Source organism: Lynx rufus, unplaced genomic scaffold (genome assembly GCF_022079265.1).
Source record: "Lynx rufus isolate CCGP_SWC_20201006 ecotype Redwood Valley unplaced genomic scaffold, mLynRuf1.p SCAF_5, whole genome shotgun sequence".
Taxonomy (NCBI): Eukaryota; Metazoa; Chordata; class Mammalia; order Carnivora; family Felidae; genus Lynx; species Lynx rufus.
Window position 1 is genome coordinate 45,659,799 of NW_025814867.1, and position 19,642 is coordinate 45,679,440.

General features: G+C 40.2%; 1 protein-coding gene across 1 annotated transcript in view; it reads left to right on the forward strand.

Annotated features, from left to right (window-relative positions):
• Positions 1–19,642, forward strand: part of MED12L (mediator complex subunit 12L) — a 336,181-nt gene that overhangs the window by 89,740 nt on the left and 226,799 nt on the right. Inside the window, exons 13-16 of the mRNA XM_047100061.1 lie at positions 6,517–6,648; positions 10,787–10,913; positions 13,157–13,371; positions 16,161–16,337. Coding sequence (XP_046956017.1) covers positions 6,517–6,648; positions 10,787–10,913; positions 13,157–13,371; positions 16,161–16,337 — 651 coding nt within the window. The remainder of the gene's footprint in view (positions 1–6,516; positions 6,649–10,786; positions 10,914–13,156; positions 13,372–16,160; positions 16,338–19,642) is intronic.

A 19,642-nucleotide genomic window follows, 5' to 3' on the forward strand; every position in this document is an offset into this window, starting at 1 on the left:
CACTTACTGCACTGCCTGACTGTAAGTTGAGTAAGCTCTCAATAAATGTTAATTATCTATATTATCACCTGTAAATTTTCCAAGATATCTTTGTGATTTTCAGAGTGATTAAGTCCATACTATGTTATTTTATGTTTTAAATTTTCATTTAGAAGTGTCTGAAAAGATTTATATTTAAGGTCAAGAACTTTCAATTTTCGATTTTTGTTGTGTCTGCTTTGGTCAGTTATAAGTGCTAAGACTTCAGTAATGACTAGAATAATCAATGTGTACTACAGAAAACTTACTCTGAAAAATACATTTTCGGTCAGAATAGACAGAGTTTCATCTGGTCAGGGCTAGTCTCTTAGTATTCAGAATGCTTTATAAGATTGAGCACAGAGTGGTATACCTGATGAGTACCTGATGGAGTGATTTTTTTTTCCCCCCTTGTGACCAAAAAATTGCCTGAAATTTTCATGGCCTATTGAAGACCCCAATCCAGAATGTGCAATAAAACTGAGAGGATGGGGTGCCCCTCCTTGAATCTTCTGGGGCAGGAGGAGGAGCAGTCACCCTAGAAGAAGTAGGGGTGCTTCTTCTGGAAGAAGGGTGGGCTGGAGGGGAGCTGACCTTCTCTGAGAGGGGACAATGCTGTTGGAGGGGATTCGAGCCTTACTAGTAATCATGCATCTTTGACTTCCCCTTCCTTGGTTCAGGAGCAGGCCTCTCCAGTCTGCCTTCCATATTTATACATCTTTAATTAGATATCAAAATATCACTTTGCAGAAAAACAAATACAAACCAAGCAACCACTGTAAAAATTCCCATCGTTTCTTTGCTAAAGACAAACTGTCTTGGCTCTGAACCCTTTCTTTCCTGTAAGCTTACCCTGTTTGCTCTGATTTGATCCATTATGTGTCTCCACATTTCAGAGGGAATCTGTTGGTTGCTGGGGCTAGAATGGGGGATTGTTGTAATATCATGCTTCACTGATAACTAGGCCCTCATATGTTTGTACTTGAAGATCATTTCCTTGGGTTATATTCTCAGAATAATTGGAGCAAATGATCTGAACATTTTTAAGACTGTTGTTAGATAGTAGGAATTACCTTCTAAGGGAATTGCCAAGTTTTATTCCTAAAAAGTAGCATGTGAGACTATATCTAGTGCCTAGAAAAGGGGCTAGCAGTGGTAGGTATTCAGGACATAATTACTGATGTGTAAATAAATGAATGAGACTGCTGCCTGTCTCATGGTACTCTTTTTCAGTGTGGCTTTTTTCCCAGATTAAAAAAAAATTTTGTTTTTTAACGTTTATTTATTTTTTTTTTTAATTTTTTTTTCAACGTTTTTTTATTTATTTTTGGGACAGAGAGAGACAGAGCATGAACGGGGGAGGGGCAGAGAGAGAGGGAGACACAGAATCGGAAACAGGCTCCAGGTTCCGAGCCATCAGCCCAGAGCCTGACGCGGGGCTCGAACTCACGGACCGCGAGATCGTGACCTGGCTGAAGTCGGACGCTTAACCGACTGCGCCACCCAGGCGCCCCTTTAACGTTTATTTTTGAGAGAGAGACAGAGCATGAGTGTGGGAGGGGCAGAGAGAGAGAGAGGGAGACACAGAATCCCAAGCAGGCTCCAGGCTCTGAGCTGTCAGCACAGGCAGGGCCTGACGTGGGGCTCGAACTCATGAGCTGCGAGACCATGACCTGGGCTGAAGTGAGACTCTTAACTGACTAAGCCACCCAGGCGCCCCTCCTAGATTTTTTTTTTTAATTTTTTTTTAGTGTTTATTTATTTTTGAGAAAGAGAGGGAGACAGAGTGCAAGTGGGGGGAGGGGCAGAGAGAGAGGGAGACACAGAATCTGAAGCAGGCTCCAGGCTCTGAGCTGTCAGCACAGAGCCAGATGTGGGGCTCGAACACATGAACTGCGAGATCATGACCTGAGCCAAAGTCGGACGCTCAACCAACTGAGCCACCCAGACACCCCCTAGATTTTTAACTTTTTGTAGCCTTCCTATATTTGCTAACTAACCAGTAGTCCTCTGCTCTGATTCCTTGAACTACACCTGTGTTTGCCACTTTTTATGTGCTTGTTTAAAACTGCTTTGAAGTAATTTCCTATTTGCTGCTGTAGTGTGTTATCAGAAATTTAGTGGCTGAAAACAACCCAAATTTATTCTCTTGAGTTGTGGAGGTAATGATCGTACTGGGCCCTAATCAGCCTGTCCTTCAGGCTGCATTCCTAGGGAGGCTCTAGGGGAGAATCTGTGTCCTCCTGTTAACCCAGCCTCTCCTTCCCTGGAAAGCACTTCTGTGATTACATTGGTTCCACACAATAATCTGGGGTAATTCCTCCTCTCAACTCCTGGAGCCACAGAGTCCCTTTGGTCCTTTAGGGTAACGTACTCACATGTCCTGGCTTTGGGATATGGATATCTTTGGGGGTGGGGGACATTATTCTATCTCCCACATATTTGTTTCTCCTTTTGTTAATCTCGGTTTTGAAATTTAACTCCTTGTGCAAGATTCTTCCTGAAAGCCACTTTCTAAAAGGAAGTATTTAATAATTCCCCTCAATCTTCTGTCTCTGCTCCTGTTAAATGTTGACTTTCTGAGATAATTTTCCTTTTTCGTGCATCCAGATTATTTGTATTCATTTATGTCTGTCCCACTTAATTGCCATTTCATTGAAGGCAGGGACTGTAGTTCATATCTTGAACTCCTAAATTTCCCCAAGTTTTTGCCTTTGAGTTATTGTGTGTTAAAGCAATATTTATTAAATTTCACTTAGCAAACAATTATTGTTTGAAAGAAATGGAGCTTAATATTTTTAGAGATTTGTTGGTAGGGTGAGAATGTGTTTCAATTTACATATTTAAAATCATGATGTCCTATTGACAGTTATTTGAATTAATTTGTAAGATAGCATCTTGCAGACAAATGGGAATGATCTTCTTTTTTTTTTTAATTTTTTTTTTTTTTCAACGTTTATTTTATTTTTGGGACAGAGAGAGACAGAGCATGAACGGGGGAGGGGCAGAGAGAGAGGGAGACACAGAATCGGAAACAGGCTCCAGGCTCTGAGCCATCAGCACAGAGCCCGACGCGGGGCTCGAACTCACGGACTGCGAGATCGTGACCTGGCTGAAGTCGGACGCTTAACCGACTGCGCCACCCAGGCGCCCCAAAATGGGAACGATCTTCTAATTTTCTAAAAGTTGATTGATGCAGAGCAGTTGGGGGCGGGGTGTGAGGATTTGCGTGTCAGGAACATGAGCCATAGATGTTTCTTTGTATGCACGTTGAGTGTGTCTGATGGGATATACCCAGGAACTGGTGGTTAGAGTTAAATAGGCAGAATATCCTCCCTTTTTTTTTTTTTTTTTTTTGATAGTGGAATCTAGAAAAGGCCTCTTGTTAAAAACCACTTAAAATGAGAACCAAAACTACATAATAATTAGTAGGGGGGTGGAGGGAGAGTTTTGAGTGGGAAATTATCTTGAAAAATGATAAAATTATCAGAATGTATCTTATAACTAATAATTTCTTAATAATAAAGAACTAATGAAGTATAGTATGCCCCAAATACATAAGTATATAATTATTCATATAGCAGGGACAGTGTGCTTTCAAATGGGTATAATGTGACCTGATTTTCCAGGATGATCTTCTGAGAAGTTGGTAGTAAAACATCTTTTGTAACATCCTACTGTTTTTTTTTTTTTTTTTAAATAGGCCCAGAACCTCTTGGAAAGACTGGCATTATTTGGCAGTCTATTGAACATTCCTAAAGGAGTGGGCTTGGCACTCATTGAATCTGGCCAGTATCAGAAAATACTGGTTGAAAATAGATTATAGGTGTAATTGATGGGAGTACAAGAAAGTTTCTATAATAAAATTTTATATTTCAAAAACCTAAATCCTTGGATTTTCTTAGCACACTATTCACTTAATTCCTAAAAACTACACGTTGAGACCACAGCTCTGGCAGGCAGACTGCAGGCCCTTCTGTCTCCAACTTAGGATCTCAGATGTCTGTAAGGTGAGACTGACGGATACTCGTTGCCTATGAAATAATGGAAGGTGCAGGCAGCCGGACCTAATTACTTCCTCCTTTGTGTTGTCAAAACATTTTTTTATAAAAATGTTTATTTACCTACTTACTTATTTACTTATGTAACCTCCACATCCATTGTGGGGCTTGAACTCACAACCTTGAGGTTAAGAGTCACAGCTCTTCTGACTGAGGCAGCCAGGTCTCAGGTTTTGTAGCTTTGATATAGCTGTCTTTTCTGCTTTTTTTGTTTTTGTTTTTTCTAGAAGGTGAACTTTTTGAGAACAGGAGCCAGATCTTTAAAAATTTTTGTTTCCTCACTGCCTACCATGGGTACTTAATAAGTGCTTTTGAAAGTGAATTAACTCCTTCCTGGGGCTTATTTTTTAGCACATTACACCAAACCAGTGGTCATATGTGAATATGTTAAAAAGAAGTGTTTTCCTGGGGTGCCAGCGTGGCTCAGTTGGTTAAGCCTCCGACTTTGGCTCAGGTCATGATCTCACAGCTTGTGAGTTCAAGCCCCGCGTCGGGCTCTGTGCCGACAGCTCAGAGCCTGGAGCCTGCTTCACATTCTGTGTCTCCCTCTCTCTGTGCCCCTAACCCACTTGCATTCTATCTCTGTCTCTCTCAAGAATAAACAAACATTAAAAAAAAAAAATTAAAAAAGTGTTTTCCTTTATGTGTGCAATTCTGTGCATATCTAGGTCAAGCAGAGCCTGCTACTTAGGTGAGTCATTTATTCTTTTGTAGCATATTTTCATCTTATTTTAGTGATGCAGAAGAAAATTTTAAAACTTTATGAATGTGGATATGATGCACATTACTGACTAGATTGATTTATTAAAAACTGATGGGAGTTATTTTTCGGTAACCCCTTTTCTCAATAATTGAAATGTAAGCATGTGGTGCTTCACTGAATTTATTTTGATATTTTTACTTTTCTCTGGATTAGACTGAATCCAGGCAGACATTCCCTCTAGTTTGCTTTCTTTTTTAAATGTTATGTTCAATCTTGATATATTTTAATCGAATTATTTCTCTTGTGTTAAATGAAGAGACCGAGAGATGCTTTTGAGATCTGTCCTAGATAAAATTTCTTTGGTATGAGTCAACATGGGTTTAGCCAAATTTAGGGTAGATGACTAAGAATCTTGTAATAAACTGATCTTCATGATCTGAATTGTGGGGTAATATCTACCATCTGACTAGGGATTCTTATCCTGGGATTCTTGCGTTTCTTCTCAGAGTCCATGACTTTCTGAAAAATTGTGCTAGGTTTATGTGAGTGTATGTATGCATGTTTTTCCTGGGGGTGTGTTTATAGCTATTCGAATCTTAATTGAGCTTATGGATTCTTTAAAAAAAATTTTTTTTTCTAATGTTTATTTATTTTTGAGACAGAGAGAGGCAGAGCATGAACAGGGGAGGGTCAGAGAGAGAGGGAGACACAGAATCTGAAACAGGCTCCAGGCTCTGAGCTGTCAGCACAGAGCCTGATGCGGGGCTCAAACTCGCGACTGCGAGATCATGACCTGAGCCGAAGTCGGTCGCCCAACCGACTGAGCCACCCAGGCGCCCTGAGCTTATGGATTCTAAAGTTAAGAACTTCTCACGTAACACATAATGCCAATACTGCAATTATTTAACTCTTCTGGCATAGTGTTTGTAGAATTGCACAAATATTAGACACTTGAAATTGATGTTCCATTGGTTGGCTTGGATCCTCTGAAAGGTTGCATAAAATGATGGTTCATCTTCCCAACTTGCCTCCTCCTGCCTGTCCTTAATTCATGTAACATAAGTCCCTGTGATCCTCAGTCTGTGGTACCCATTTCTAGGTCTTGGTAACAACAGCACGTAGTTCCTGTGGCGGTGATGAGCCCTACGTAGACCCAGGATATACTATCCCCCATTAGCCGTGTCTGCATTAATTTTTGTTCCTTTTTGATGCATGGGTGTCATTTTTCATGTTTATCTTTTCTAATGCAGTGAGTCTTTGGTTAGCATTCCAGCCTTGTTGGAGTGGGTGGTGTGATAAACCGGCATGTTAGGATTAGGTACTGAGGGAGTCTGTGAGTGTGAAAGTGGGAGAGGGTAAACGGTGGAGGGGGTGCTTGGCATTGGTAACCTCTGCTCTTGACTTTCAGTGGTCCGTTTCCTTTCCTCCTGGCTTTGATGTTCTGGAGGATCAGTGGAGCTAGGTTACGATCCTGTGTCAATGAAGGCATATACAAGGAGACACGAATTCTCTTGAAGTCATCCTGGATTCGACTGTTCCAGTAACTGGTTTCCTTCCTTGTCACTGAAGTGTTACTCTTTATACTTGAACTGAAAACGATTTAGGAGCGCTTTCTAAAATGACTGTACTAAAATACGAGAAAGCTTTAAAGCTTTAAACATGCCAGGGCTCGCATCCCGTCCTTGGGTGAATGCTGCATGTCACATGGCTGCTGCCCTCTTCTCTTGGTTGTAGGTCGCCCCCAACGATGAAGCTGTGGTGACCTTGCTGTGTGAATGGGCGGTGAGCTGCAAACGGTCAGGCAAGCACAGGGCCATGGCTGTGGCAAAACTCTTGGAGAAGAGGCAGGCGGAAATCGAAGCAGAGGTAGGTTCGCTTTTGTTTCTGTTGTCAGATGCCATCATTTAAAAATAACTGTTCTGGGGAGGATTCTTTTTTTGTTTTGTTTTTTTAATACTCCTTATGTTTTTTTTTTTTCCCCCTTCAAGGAAAAAGGGAGAATGTTTGTACTTTCACCTAAAGACTACATACAAGATCCCTCTAAGTTGATGAAACCAATAATTTGTATTCTGGACTAGTTTAAAACTGTACCTTTTTTTTTTTTTGCCTTTTTTTTTTTTTTCAACGTTTTTTATTTATTTTTGGGACAGAGAGAGACAGAGCATGAACGGGGGAGGGGCAGAGAGAGAGGGAGACACAGAATCGGAAACAGGCTCCAGGCTCCGAGCCATCAGCCCAGAGCCTGACGCGGGGCTCGAACTCACGGACCGCGAGATCGTGACCTGGCTGAAGTCGGATGCTTAACCGACTGCGCCACCCAGGCGCCCCGCCTTTTTTTTTTTTAATATAAATTTTAAAGTGAGTGAGCAGAGGAGAGGAGCTGAGGGGAAGAGAGAGAGTGAGAATCAGTGTGGAGCCCGATGCAGAGCTCAATCCCATGACCCTGGGATCATGACCTGAGCTGAAATCAAGTCAGGTGCTCAACTGGCTGAGCCACCTAAGTGCCCCTAAAATTGTATCTTTTATTTATTTATTTTAGTGTTTATTTATTTGGGGGGGGGTGGGGTAGACAGAGAGTCCCAAGCTGGCTCTGCACTATCAGTGCAGAGCCCAATGTGGGGCTCGATCCCACGAACTGTGAGATGATGACCTGAGCTGAAATTGGGTCAGATGCTTAACTGACTGATCCACCCTGAAATTGTATCTTTTAAAATAAAACTTTAACATCTGATTTAGAACAAAGACATCTCCCTTGATGAGGTTAAGATACACATGCACATATATACATTTATATGTATACACACACACATATATAATATACACCAACTTTTGTGAATTTTTTTTATATATATTTTTTTTTCAACGTTTTTTTTTTTTTTTTTTTTTTTTTATTTATTTTTGGGACAGAGAGAGACACAGCATGAACGGGGGAGGGGCAGAGAGAGAGGGAGACACAGTATCGGAAACAGGCTCCAGGCTCCGAGCCATCAGCCCAGAGCCCGACGCGGGGCTCGAACTCACGGACCGCGAGATCGTGACCTGGCTGAAGTCGGACGTTTAACCGACTGCGTCACCCAGGCGCCCCTTTTTTATATATATTTTTCAGAGAGAGGGAGACAGAGTGCAAGTAGGGTAGGGACAGAGAGAGAGGGAGAGACAGAATCTGAAGCAGGCTCCAGGCTCCGAGCTGTCAGCGCAGAGCCTGATACGGGGCTCGAACTCACGAATAGTGAGATTATAACCTGAGCCGAAGTTGATGCTTAACTGACTGAGCCATCAGGTGTCCCAACTTTTGTGAATTTTAAAGCCATGTAATATTTTGGTCGATCTGGAAACATTTCTTTGGGGCAGTTCTGATTTTCAGATTACAGATACCAATTTGTGTTAGTTTTGAGATTGTATTCTGGTCCCAGAGAGAGCAATTAAAGCCTCGGAAGTAGATTATAAAGGGGGGAAAAAAAACCAAAGCTAACTTGACAAACATTAGCTTGTGCTGAAGGGGAAAAAATTTAAGCGAGTCTTCTTATCTGCCAGTGAGATCTGGAGGGACAGCCAGGAGAAGCCGTGCATGTGGTCTGAGTGCCTCCCCCCCCAACACCCCCGCTGCATCGGCGTCTCCTCTGGGCTCCTTGGCTCGTCCTCCGCCTTGTTCTTCACAGCAGCCAGAGCAGTCTTTGCAGCCTGGAAGCAGATCACGTTGTTCCCTTACTCAGACTCCTGATGGCTCCTTACCGCGTCCACAGAGCCTTGCACGGGCCTCCCCTGCCTGCGTTTCCCACCTCATTTCGTGCATTTCTCCCCTGGGTCACAGCTGCAGCCACCTTGGCTGCCCTGTGGCTCCAGCACACCAAACCAGCTTCTGCTTTGGGGACTTTGTCCCACTGCTCCTCCTGGGTGGCACCCTCCGCTCCCCGAGTTCTACATGGCCAGTTCCTTTCTGCCCTTCCTCTTGCAGGAAGTGTCTCTTTCTAGCATTCCTGCCTCAACACATGTCATCTCCTCAGGAAGATCCTCTGTCACCCACCCTCAGGCACGCTTTCTCATATCACTCGGTTTCACTCTGTTTCTCATATCACTCTGTTTCATTGGCTTATTGTTTAAAAGCCAGCCTATCACCTTCTACAATGTAAGCTTGACCATAAGGACCTTGCCCACCCTGTTCACTGTCTTGTCCTTGGCACCCAGAACAGTGTTCAGTGCACAGCAGATGCTCTAAAGGTGTTGTATGAACAGATGAGAACTTAGCTGGCTCTCTCTTACTGATAATAGTGCCATATCCTGTGAAGCTGAAATAGGAAGAATATTTCCATGGTCATTTCTCTCCTCTTGCTGGGAAAGCACTGTTCACTAAATATAAAGGATCCCATTGTTCAAGCTGGGGCTTGAAGATACTGGTGTTGAGGTGTGAAACTCATGGCCCATTTTACAATGTGCAGATTAGGGAAGGTGTTTCATTGCTTTTTTCTATGAATAGATGGACTTTTCTACAGTGAATTGCAATGGTCAGACTTGAGTAACTGAGGTTGAATTTCTCAAATTTAGTTTACCCTTCTTCCAGCGTGTTCTAGAATGAGCATATACACGTGTGCACATGCACACACTGTTGCTTTCAGAAGAGGCTTCCACAGATTACTTTGTAATTTTAATAGGTGTAAATGTATCCACATCTAAAGAATGTATTCTTTCAGAGATGTTTAAGATAATTGATTGCCAGGGTTGTCTAGGTGGCTCAGTTGGTTAAACATCCGACTTTGGCTCAGGTCATGATCTCATGGTTTGTGAGTTTGGGCCCCTAATTGAGCTCTGTGCTGACAGCTCAGAGCCTGGAGCCTGCTTCAGATTCTGTGTCTCCCTCTCTCTCTGCCCCTCCCCTGGTTGCACTCTGTCTCTTTTGCTCTTTCTCAAAAATAAATAAACATTAAAAAAAAAAAAAAGATAATTGATATCTATTGAACATCACCAGTTTCAGAATTTGGTGAAGAGAGGATAGATTAGAGAAGTAATATCTTAATGAAATAATATATTAAGAAATAGATAATGAAAGTGGGAAGGTTGAAGGGATATTGAAAAGAATAGAAAACAGGGTTCTGATTCTTTTTCACTGGTTTCTTTTCTGGTCTTCTAGTAAGTTCTGTCTTGGATGTAGAAGTTAGGGAGCTTTCCTTAGATAGGTTTCTTGAACTATGGAGATTCCACGGGTTCTAAGAGATCTTAATTGGTGATGTGATGAGTGAAAGAAATGTATCAGAGGAGTTCTCCTAGCTCTGTCATTTGACACCACACTTCCCAACACTCCCGAAGACAATCGTAAACACACTCTACTAGTAAAAACAAACACAAAAATATTAAACTCAGTATACATGCCCAAATGTTTCTCAGAGGGGGTATATACAGTTAACTATATGAGCTGTTTAAAAATGACAGCCCCAAATGATTTTAGCAGTTTTGTATAGGGATAACGAGTAGCTTATTGTACTATGCTGTGTATTCAGTAGGTATTTATACCACGTGGTGCAGACTTTGTAATTCACATCAATAATATTTTTCATGGGTGTCCTTTGGAATCATTTCAGTTGATCTGGGGGTAGTTGTCCCTCACTTTCATTTAAAAATTTTTTAATGTTTATTTATTTTTGAAAGACAGTGTGTGAGTGGGGAAGGAGTAGAGAGAGAGGGAGACACAGAATCTGAAGCAGGCTCCAGGCTCTGTGCTGTCAGCACAGAGACCCATGCGGGCTCAAACCCAGGAACCATGAGGTCATGACCTGAGCTGAAGTCAGACCCTTAACCAGCTGAGCCACCTAGGTGTCCCTAGTTGTCCCTCACTTTCAGAAATTATATTTACCTGTGATGCATAGCCCTCAAATAAAGTACAGAAATCTCAATTAATTCTGCATGTTTTTTTCTGAGAATTTAACTGTTAATAAAAAACTGACAAATTCATGATCCATTGTGACTACATTGTCCTCCAAAATTAACTATGTTTGTTTATTTTTAATCTTAGAGATGTGGTGAATCAGAGGTCTTGGATGAGAAGGAGTCCATTTCTTCAGCCTCTCTTGCTGGATCTAGTTTGCCTGTTTTCCAGAATGTGCTACTAAGGTTTTTAGATACACAGGCCCCCTCATTATGTAAGTAAAGTTCTTTGCTTCTAGATCTTAAACAAGAAATTGACCAGTTTTGGGGAATTAATGCTTCTTTTTTTTCCTAGCTTACATCATAATCAAAAGTTCTTGGTGCTGAATATAATGTATATCTTACTGTGCAAAATTTTGTTGTGTGTTTTTAATGGAGACTTCTATGCAGTTTTAAAATCAAGTGAGCTTCAAAGATTTAAAAATTTCTAGAGTTTCAAAAATTTAAAAATGAGTCCCCTCATTGTCTAATTAATATTTGGTGGTCTAGTTTTCCCTTTCTAGATCTTTCTTACCAAACAAGAGGAACTATGGTCTTGTGATGTTTCGCTATCTAATCACTATTGTGATTACGAGTTTTCTGTTTTTGCTTAGTTTTCAAAATAATCTGATTTTCTACATTTCTAATAAGAAAATAAAAGTACTTTGTATCCAAGTCCTTGATACAAGGAAATGATTTGTACATATGGTTGGCTGCTTGCCTACACTTTATGGGTTGTTCTGTCAACTCCCGTTCTTCCTTTTTTTTTTTTTTATTTTTTAAAGTTTATGTATTTATTTTTGAGAGGTGGGGAGGGGCAGAGAGAGGAGGAGAGATAGAATCCTAAGCCGGCTTCATGCTCTCAGTGCAGAGCTTGATATGTGAGGCTTCATCTCACGAACTTTCAGATCACGACCTGAGTCAAAATCAAGAGTCAGGCATTTCATCAACTGAGCCACCTAGGTGCCCTATCATCTCCCATTCTTCTATCTTTTATTCTGTTGTTCATGGGGAGTTGAGGGTTTGGGAATTACAAACCCAGTGGGTTTATACAGTAAGTGCACACTTAAAATTGTTTATGCATGTTAAGAGGGCTTGATCTTATTCTGAGGCTTTTGTGTGACAAAGTACAGTGGGGAGGGTCTTAGGGTGGATAGTGATGAAACAACAAAAATGGCACAAGGAAATGTGGTAGGGGTGGGAAGGACAGGTTTGTGGTGAAGAAGGAGGTAAAATAACAAGAAACAGTATTACTTTCCATTCCTCTCAGAAAGTCCTTGGTTTGGTTGAATGATACTTTGGGCTGAGGTTCTTTTAGTTAGTTGGTGGCTGTTGTGGGCTAGAGGGAGAGCAAGAGCCAGAGAGATACTGGTGGTTGGGAAGTAGGGGGCAACAGTGAAACATGGAAAAGGAAGCAGAAAAATGCAGGGACGGAAGAGATCCTGGAGAGTAGAAAATAGATCGCCGGGAATGGATGTTAGCTTCTCTAACTTATCTTGTATCCTGGGGGAGAAAGATACACATTTGCCCTTCATGCCCCTTATCCTGTCCTCACTCCTGTTGGTTCTTTGGGAAGACCTTTCTCCTGTGCCTTTGCTTGTTCTAGATCTGGTTTCCTGCTGTCAGAGAAAGCTGTGCTTCTCTTCTGTCATTGTTGTTTGTCATTGACTTCGGTGGTGGACAGCAGCAAATGCTTAGGCTTCAGTTTTAGGGAGCGAGCTTCATGTTGCCTAGATTTTGTTTGTCTTTGTTGGTGTTTGTGAGTGCGATGGCACCACAGACTGAGTGCTGAAGGATTGTTCTTATTAACCTTTTTTAGTCTCTGTCGAGGGTACAAAGTTGTAGAATGCAACTGCAATATTAAGTTATCACGTGAGTTAAATAGACTGGCTATGAATTGAGCAAGACTGCAGAGCTCCATCTTTATGCCCTTCTTTTTTATTCCATCTTCCCTTTTTTTTTTTTTTTTTCCCGTAGATCCCACTCACTGTTATTTTCAGGTACCTTTTCAGTTGTTACGTTGTGAAGTTTTTGAAAAAGTGTGCACACACGTCATGAATATATCGACACCCTCAAGCTATAAAAATAGTCATGAGCTGTTTCAGTAGTAAAACCAGAGGAAAGCAATTTAGCTCTGCTTCCCTCCCGCCCACCCCATGTGTACCTGAAATTTTGTGTTTGTATTAATTGAATGGTTATTCATTTGCCAAGGACCACTATCTTTAAATTTGAACTTGAGCTTAGCACATCGGATATTGTTTTTTAATTACAGGGGGACAATCAAAACCCCTGTGCCAGTTTTGCACAACTGCTTCTGTCTCATAGTAAATTTTCCAATAAATGTTTCACTGTGTTAAAAAAAAAATGTATGAAAATATTGTTAAGCCTTCCTGTTTGGTGGGTTTTTTTGTTTGTTTTTTTTTGTTTTTTTTTTTTCCTGCCAGGTCAGGGAGACAATTCTTGATTTGTTTCTTTATAGCGGATCCAAACAGTGAATGTGAAAAAGTAGAATTTGTGAATTTGGTGCTGCTCTTCTGTGAGTTCATCCGACACGATGTCTTCTCCCATGATGCGTACATGTGTACCCTCATATCTCGGGGAGACTTGTCAGTCAGCGCCTCGACTCGGCCGCGATCGCCAGCAGGAGAAAATGTAGATGAGCACTATCCAAAGGACCATGACATGAAAATGGAGGTATGCCCCTGGGAGTGGTGCCCCAAACCCGAAAACCACACTCAGCTGGGCAACTAGTTTCACAAGGATTGTTTGGTGGTGGAAGGGTGATTACATTTTACTTGCATTCTCCCATTACAGAACTTGTTTATCTCTACCCCAAACTTGTGGAGAAAAAAAACAAAACAAAAAACAACATTGGATTATAATTGATACATTCCAGAAGTTTCTTTTGGATACTCTAAAACTATTAATGAAAAGGTTTGACAGTCCGTAACATTTTTTTACTGGACAGGAATTAAATACTTCCAATTTTATGTGTTTCTTTTTTTTTTTTATTTTTTTTTTAAATTTTTTTTTTTTTTCAACGTTTATTTATTTTTGGGACAGAGAGAGACAGAGCATGAACGGGGGAGGGGCAGAGAGAGAGGGAGACACAGAATCGGAAATAGGCTCCAGGCTCTGAGCCATCAGCCCAGAGCCTGACGCGGGGCTCGAACTCACGGACCGCGAGATCGTGACCTGGCTGAAGTCGGACGCTTAACCGACTGCGCCACCCAGGCGCCCCAAATTTTATGTGTTTCTAAATTCCAGTTTCCTTGAATGTTGTGGCTTAAAATCAGATTTGTTTTGGTCCCATTAGAAGGAGCATCTTTAACCCCAATTCATTCATTGTTTCTGTCTCTGATACAAAATGGGAATTCTGTTTTGATCATAACACATATTTTCATTTAAATTAACAACTTTATCTCTCAAATGTTGCGGAATTTTTTTTTTCAACAAATTATAATACTGTGAGTATGACTTTTATCATTTTCTGCCGGTTTCTGGTGTTTTGGACATCATTCCAGATACTTAAAGAAGTTTTCAAGGCAGAAAACATGAAGGTGGTGATGAGAAAGAGTAGAAAATGGTGAGAGATTGTGACAGTTCCTTAAAATCAAGCTTCAAATTGGTTCTGTGGGAGTTTAAGCATAATGAAAATATTATGGTATTTTTAAAACTGTGGTTATCCTTGTAAAGACCTGATGTTAGAATTGCATGTGTGAATTCATAGTTTGTGCTCTTAAGATTTGGTGCTCAAATGGTGCAGGAATTAAAAAAAAAAAAATCATTTCCTTAATGTAAACACCATTGTTTCCGAATTTGACCACAGTAGAAGTTTAAAGGCTAAAAACTAAAGTTACTGTACCTGTTGATGCTTCATCTATGTTTCTGCTTTTTCTTTTCTATTCTTGGATGTCCAGGTATCTTGTATCTTGGGTATACTTAGATTTTTCTAAGTACAGTTGGTGAGCATGTGACTGGAAATAGCCCAAAGGAGGGACGTTATGGCCAATTTGATTTTTAATTAGGAAGTTTGTGTGCTTTTTCCTTCAAGTATCATGGAAGTTAAATCTTTTTATCATGAGGATAAAGAATGTGACTTTGTAAAAACAGTGAATGTCTTAAAACTTCTCTTTTTTGGGAAAAGTAGATACTAGGGAGAGAAAAGACATAGGATGGTTAAAAAAATCATTGTCATATTTTAGCTTTAGTTCGTAATGAACTACAAAATTTACAGTGCAACTTTCTTTCTCTGGCAATTATCAGGAACAGACTATTATGGCGCATATGGGCATTGACTCAGGAACTACTAATATTTTTGATGAAGTAGACAAGAATGACTTTAAAACTGACTTTGGTTCGGAGTTTCCAGTAGGTTCAACCTTCAAATTCTTATTGACTATTAACCCCTCCTCCCCGCCTGCACCCCAGCTTGTCTCCATCCTTCGTTCCTTGACCCATGTCCTGGAATGACCTGTGTACTTGTGATGTAAATGTGCTCATTCCATACTCCTTTCTAGTGTACAGTTACTCATCTTGTGATTGTCTCATTTCAGCTCATTCATAGTTTTGGTTGCATCGCCTCCTTTGTGAATTATAACATTCTGTCCTCCTGGCTGACTGTCTTTTCTCTTTTGTTCATTTTGAGACCATTGTATCTGAGGAATACATGAAGATAGTAGTTTCATCGTGACAGTCCTTGTTGACTTGCTATGTATGTGTTCAGTTTCTAAATAATAGCTTTCCTGGCTCTGGACTTGTTATACTTCTTCAACCATATCTCAGTATGGTTATAGTATTTTCTTCCTCATGGATCCAAATGAGGTCCTTTATAAAAAATCATACTGTTTGGGGTATATACTAAAAGCTTTATTATTCATTAGTTTATTTTTTTAACTTATTTATTTTGAGAGAGAGAGAGAGTGTGCACACAAGTGAGAGACTGAGGGAGGAGCAGAGAGAGAAGGTGAGAGAGAGAGAATCCCAAGCAGGCTCAGCTCTGAGCCAAGTCTGATGTGGGACTTGAACTCACCAACTGTGGGATCATGACCTGAGGTGAAATCAAGATTCAGACACTTAACCATAACCAACTGAGCCACCGAGGCGCCCCACTGTTATTCATTAGTGTTGTTAATTATTTCTTTGTGTACGTTTTTGTGGGAGATTGAGCCTTATGAGGAAACATTTAACCTTGAAGTCCAATGTTAACTCTGGCCCTCTGGAGAGTGCAGCTCTGAACAGTTCTTACATGTGTGTGGTTGTCACTTTCTTATCTGCAAAATGGGGCATGATGTTGATGGTCTCCTTTGGATCTGAATATGAGTTTTGTGGAAATTAACAAAATTTATTTATATATTTTCTTAGTGTTTAAATAAGGAAAAGATAGTGTATGAATGTCGTGTGTGTGAAGTTCTGGCATGTAGCGCTGTGTTGTGCTGCTGTCTTTCATTTACAATCTCCAACATTTGTTTTACATGACTTAGATTTTTTCTCCCATGCCTGGAGAATCCTGTGAGAATGCCAACCCTTCCTTGGGCAGAAGAATGTCGGTTAACGGTGAGAAGTTGCTTAAGAGAGAAAAACCCAGGGAGTTGATTTTTCCATCTAATTATGACCTTCTGCGGCACCTGCAGTATGCAACACATTTCCCCATACCTCTGGTAAGTCATTGCTTCCATCAGTTGGCACCCTGATTGTTCCATTATGGGATCATTAGCCATTGATTATTCCATTGTGTGCCTCCACAACACATATGAAAGGTGAGTTTTTGCATTTACTGCTTCTTTCGTTATGATTACAATTGTATAGCACACATACGGATGTAGTTTAAATTTGTGATGTGATACTACTAGCTAGCTAGATTTAATGGAATTTTCTAGGTTACTGTCCTTTTATCAAGAGCATTTGAGTCACTGTAAATGATGTCTAAATGTGTTTTCCTATTTTTTGAAACTTCATTTACTAGTAGCTCTTATGTACGTTGTATTGTGCTAGGTACTTGTGGTATTATACAGATGAATGAGAATTGGGGGCATAGGAAAGATGAATAAGATAGGAGGGAGACACATATAAAATGATCAACACTAAAATGAGTGCAGTGATTGAGTGAAACCACATGTGCCCTCTGGAAGATAAACCATTTGACATTCTTGGGTCTCTTCCACTCTCAGAGAATAAGTATTAAAGGGGAGAGAGAACATCTGATTGAGAAATGGGTTAAGGCTTCATAGAAGAGGTTGTATATGACATGGACTTGGGTTTTGATCTGTTGAATTTAAGAATTGATAGCATATGAGAAATACTTGGGAAATTTAGTGTTGGACTCAGAACTTGTGATTTGCATTTTGCTGAAGGGGAACAACATCGGTTTCTTGATATTCATAAAAATTGGGCCCAAATCTAAATGTGTTTATATTCTTAAATTACTGTTTTTTCTCCTGGAATTTTAAGTGAAATGTTAATGAGTCATTCTTTCATTGAGCACTAATAATATAATAATAATTATTATTATTTTAACAAGTGTAATTTTGAGGAATGTATACTGTTAGCTTCTGGATACCTTTGAGGAATTTTGATCTGCAAACTAAACATTTTTTTTTTTAAGTTTATTTTGAGAGAGAGAGAGAGACACCACATGTGTAAGTCGGGGAGCGGCAGAGAGAAAGAGAGAGAGAGAATCCCAAGCAGGCTCTGCATTGTCAGCACAGAGCCTGATGCAAAGCTTGAGCTCAGGAATTTCGAGATCATGACCTGAGCCAAAGTTGGATGCTTAACCAACTGAGCCACCCAGGCACCCCTAAATAGTTTAATTTTTAATTTTTGTTGTTATTTTGGAACTTTCAAAATCACTACACCTATATATATTTTTATTACAATTTTTCTGTCCAGAGCTATGTCAAAAGTTGCCACAATTCTTTCTTGCACATCACTGGCTGAATACATTTTTTAGCTGTTACCTGTATACATCACTCATTTTCAACATAATGGAATAATCTCACTGTTCATTTAGAACAATAGAAGGGGTGGCCTGATAGTTTAGAGATGTGTCCTGAAGAGTTTATGGATGAACTATTACAGTGCCTGGAATTTGCTTTAAAAATAGTTGGGAGTCAAGAGTGGGGTTAGGCAGTATATGGAAGTCTGGAGTTTGGTTAACCGTTAATGCACCAATGTTAATTTCCTACTTTTGGCAAATGTGTCATGGTTACATGAGGCATTAACGTTAGGGCGAACTGCATGAAAGGTATATGGGAACTTTCTGTACCATCTGTGTACCTTTTCTATAAATCTTAAAGTATTCCAAACTAAAAAGTTAATTTAAATATAAGGGCGAGGGGTAATAGAGCAGATATGACAAAATGATGAAAATGGCTGAAACTAGTTGAAGATTCTGTTTCTCTCTTGGGTAAGTGGAGCTTTGCTGGCCTTCCTCTTCCTTGCATCTGGGCATGCAGTACACTACCCAAACATGGACATCTTTATTCTGTTGTTCATGTAATCCTTGGCTGCACAGTCATTCCCACCATGTAACATTCTAAAGACTGTCCACTTCCTTAGAGGAAGGAGCATGAGTGATTTCCAGTGATTACGTCTCTCATGATGGATTATGATAGAATTCAACTGTAATGCATTCATACAAGAACTGCTAGAAAATTGATATCATTGGATACAGTTTATTAATAGCTTTCCATCACCAGTTGCCCTAGACTTCCCTTTACTGTGTCATTTATAATAAAATATTAGTAAGGGGAAAATGAACATATATGCTAATATGAGATTGACATTAGGAATGCTGTACAGAGTCTGGTTCTCTTTCTTAATAAAAAGGGAAAGTTTGACTAACTTATTATGCATGTGAGGAAAATATAAGAATGTGCTGGGGAAAAAAAAATTGTGTGCCTCCTCCCTCCAGCCCCCGATCTTGAAGATGTGGCCCTAGTGAGTGACGACTAAGGAGAGAAGACTACTAGGGCCTTGACTAAAAGATTCAGGAAAAGAATCTAGTAGTTGTATGTAGGACTATATGAATGATGTCTTGATCTGCCTGTCAGTAACAACATGTTGTTAGACTATTGACAAGGACAAGTTTTAGTGTATCACCATTCTACCAGCCTGTAACATAATTGTGTCCTTTACACCTTATGTCAGATAGGTGATGCAGTGCGGGGTTCTGTCATTACCACTAGCTAACTAGAATTTGTCCAGCACTTACCATGTTAGAAGGGTAACAGACATTTTCTTTTGTGCATTTTCTCATTTATTATTCTCTTCAAAATCCGGGAATATTGAAATTGTACACGGGAATTGTCTTGGGTTCAAGCTTCAGAAAATAATTCCTCTCAATGCGGTACTAAAAATAGCCCCGGAATGAAACCTGTTTTGTTAGCTTCCAGGAACACCATTTCTTTCTTTCTTTTTTTGTTTTTGTTTTTAACATAAATGGGAAAGTTTATTAAAGCGAAAGTACACTTTTGAGATGTGAGAGTGGGCGAGCTCTCTGTCTCTCGAGAGTGCTGCCAGGAACACCATTTATTAATCACTGCAGCTAGTACAAATGTATTACCAATTGTTGTAATTGTTGTAAAAGTTGGGCTTTTGCTCTTGAAATGAGAAAAAAAACCCCACATAGTCTCAAGTCTGGTTATCTAAACTTTTCAATCTTCTTTTTCCTAAATCTTTTATTTAATACCATCTATTGAATTCTTTCTGCATTACTTGCAGTCTAGAGAATTTGATCTAAGGATTGTGAACCTGAGAGCTAGAGTCACCCATTCTTTAAACTGTTGGCCCCACGTGGGGTCAGTCTCAGACATGGCACCAGTCAGCCCAGCACGTGTTGTGTTCGTAAGAAGGCCTTGCTATGTGGATCTGGCATGTCTATTTTAAGGCCGTTTGACTAGTGCTGTTTTTCCGTACCTTTGATGTGAGTTTCTAGTTCCAAAACAGTAGTTTCAGCAGTTAGTAT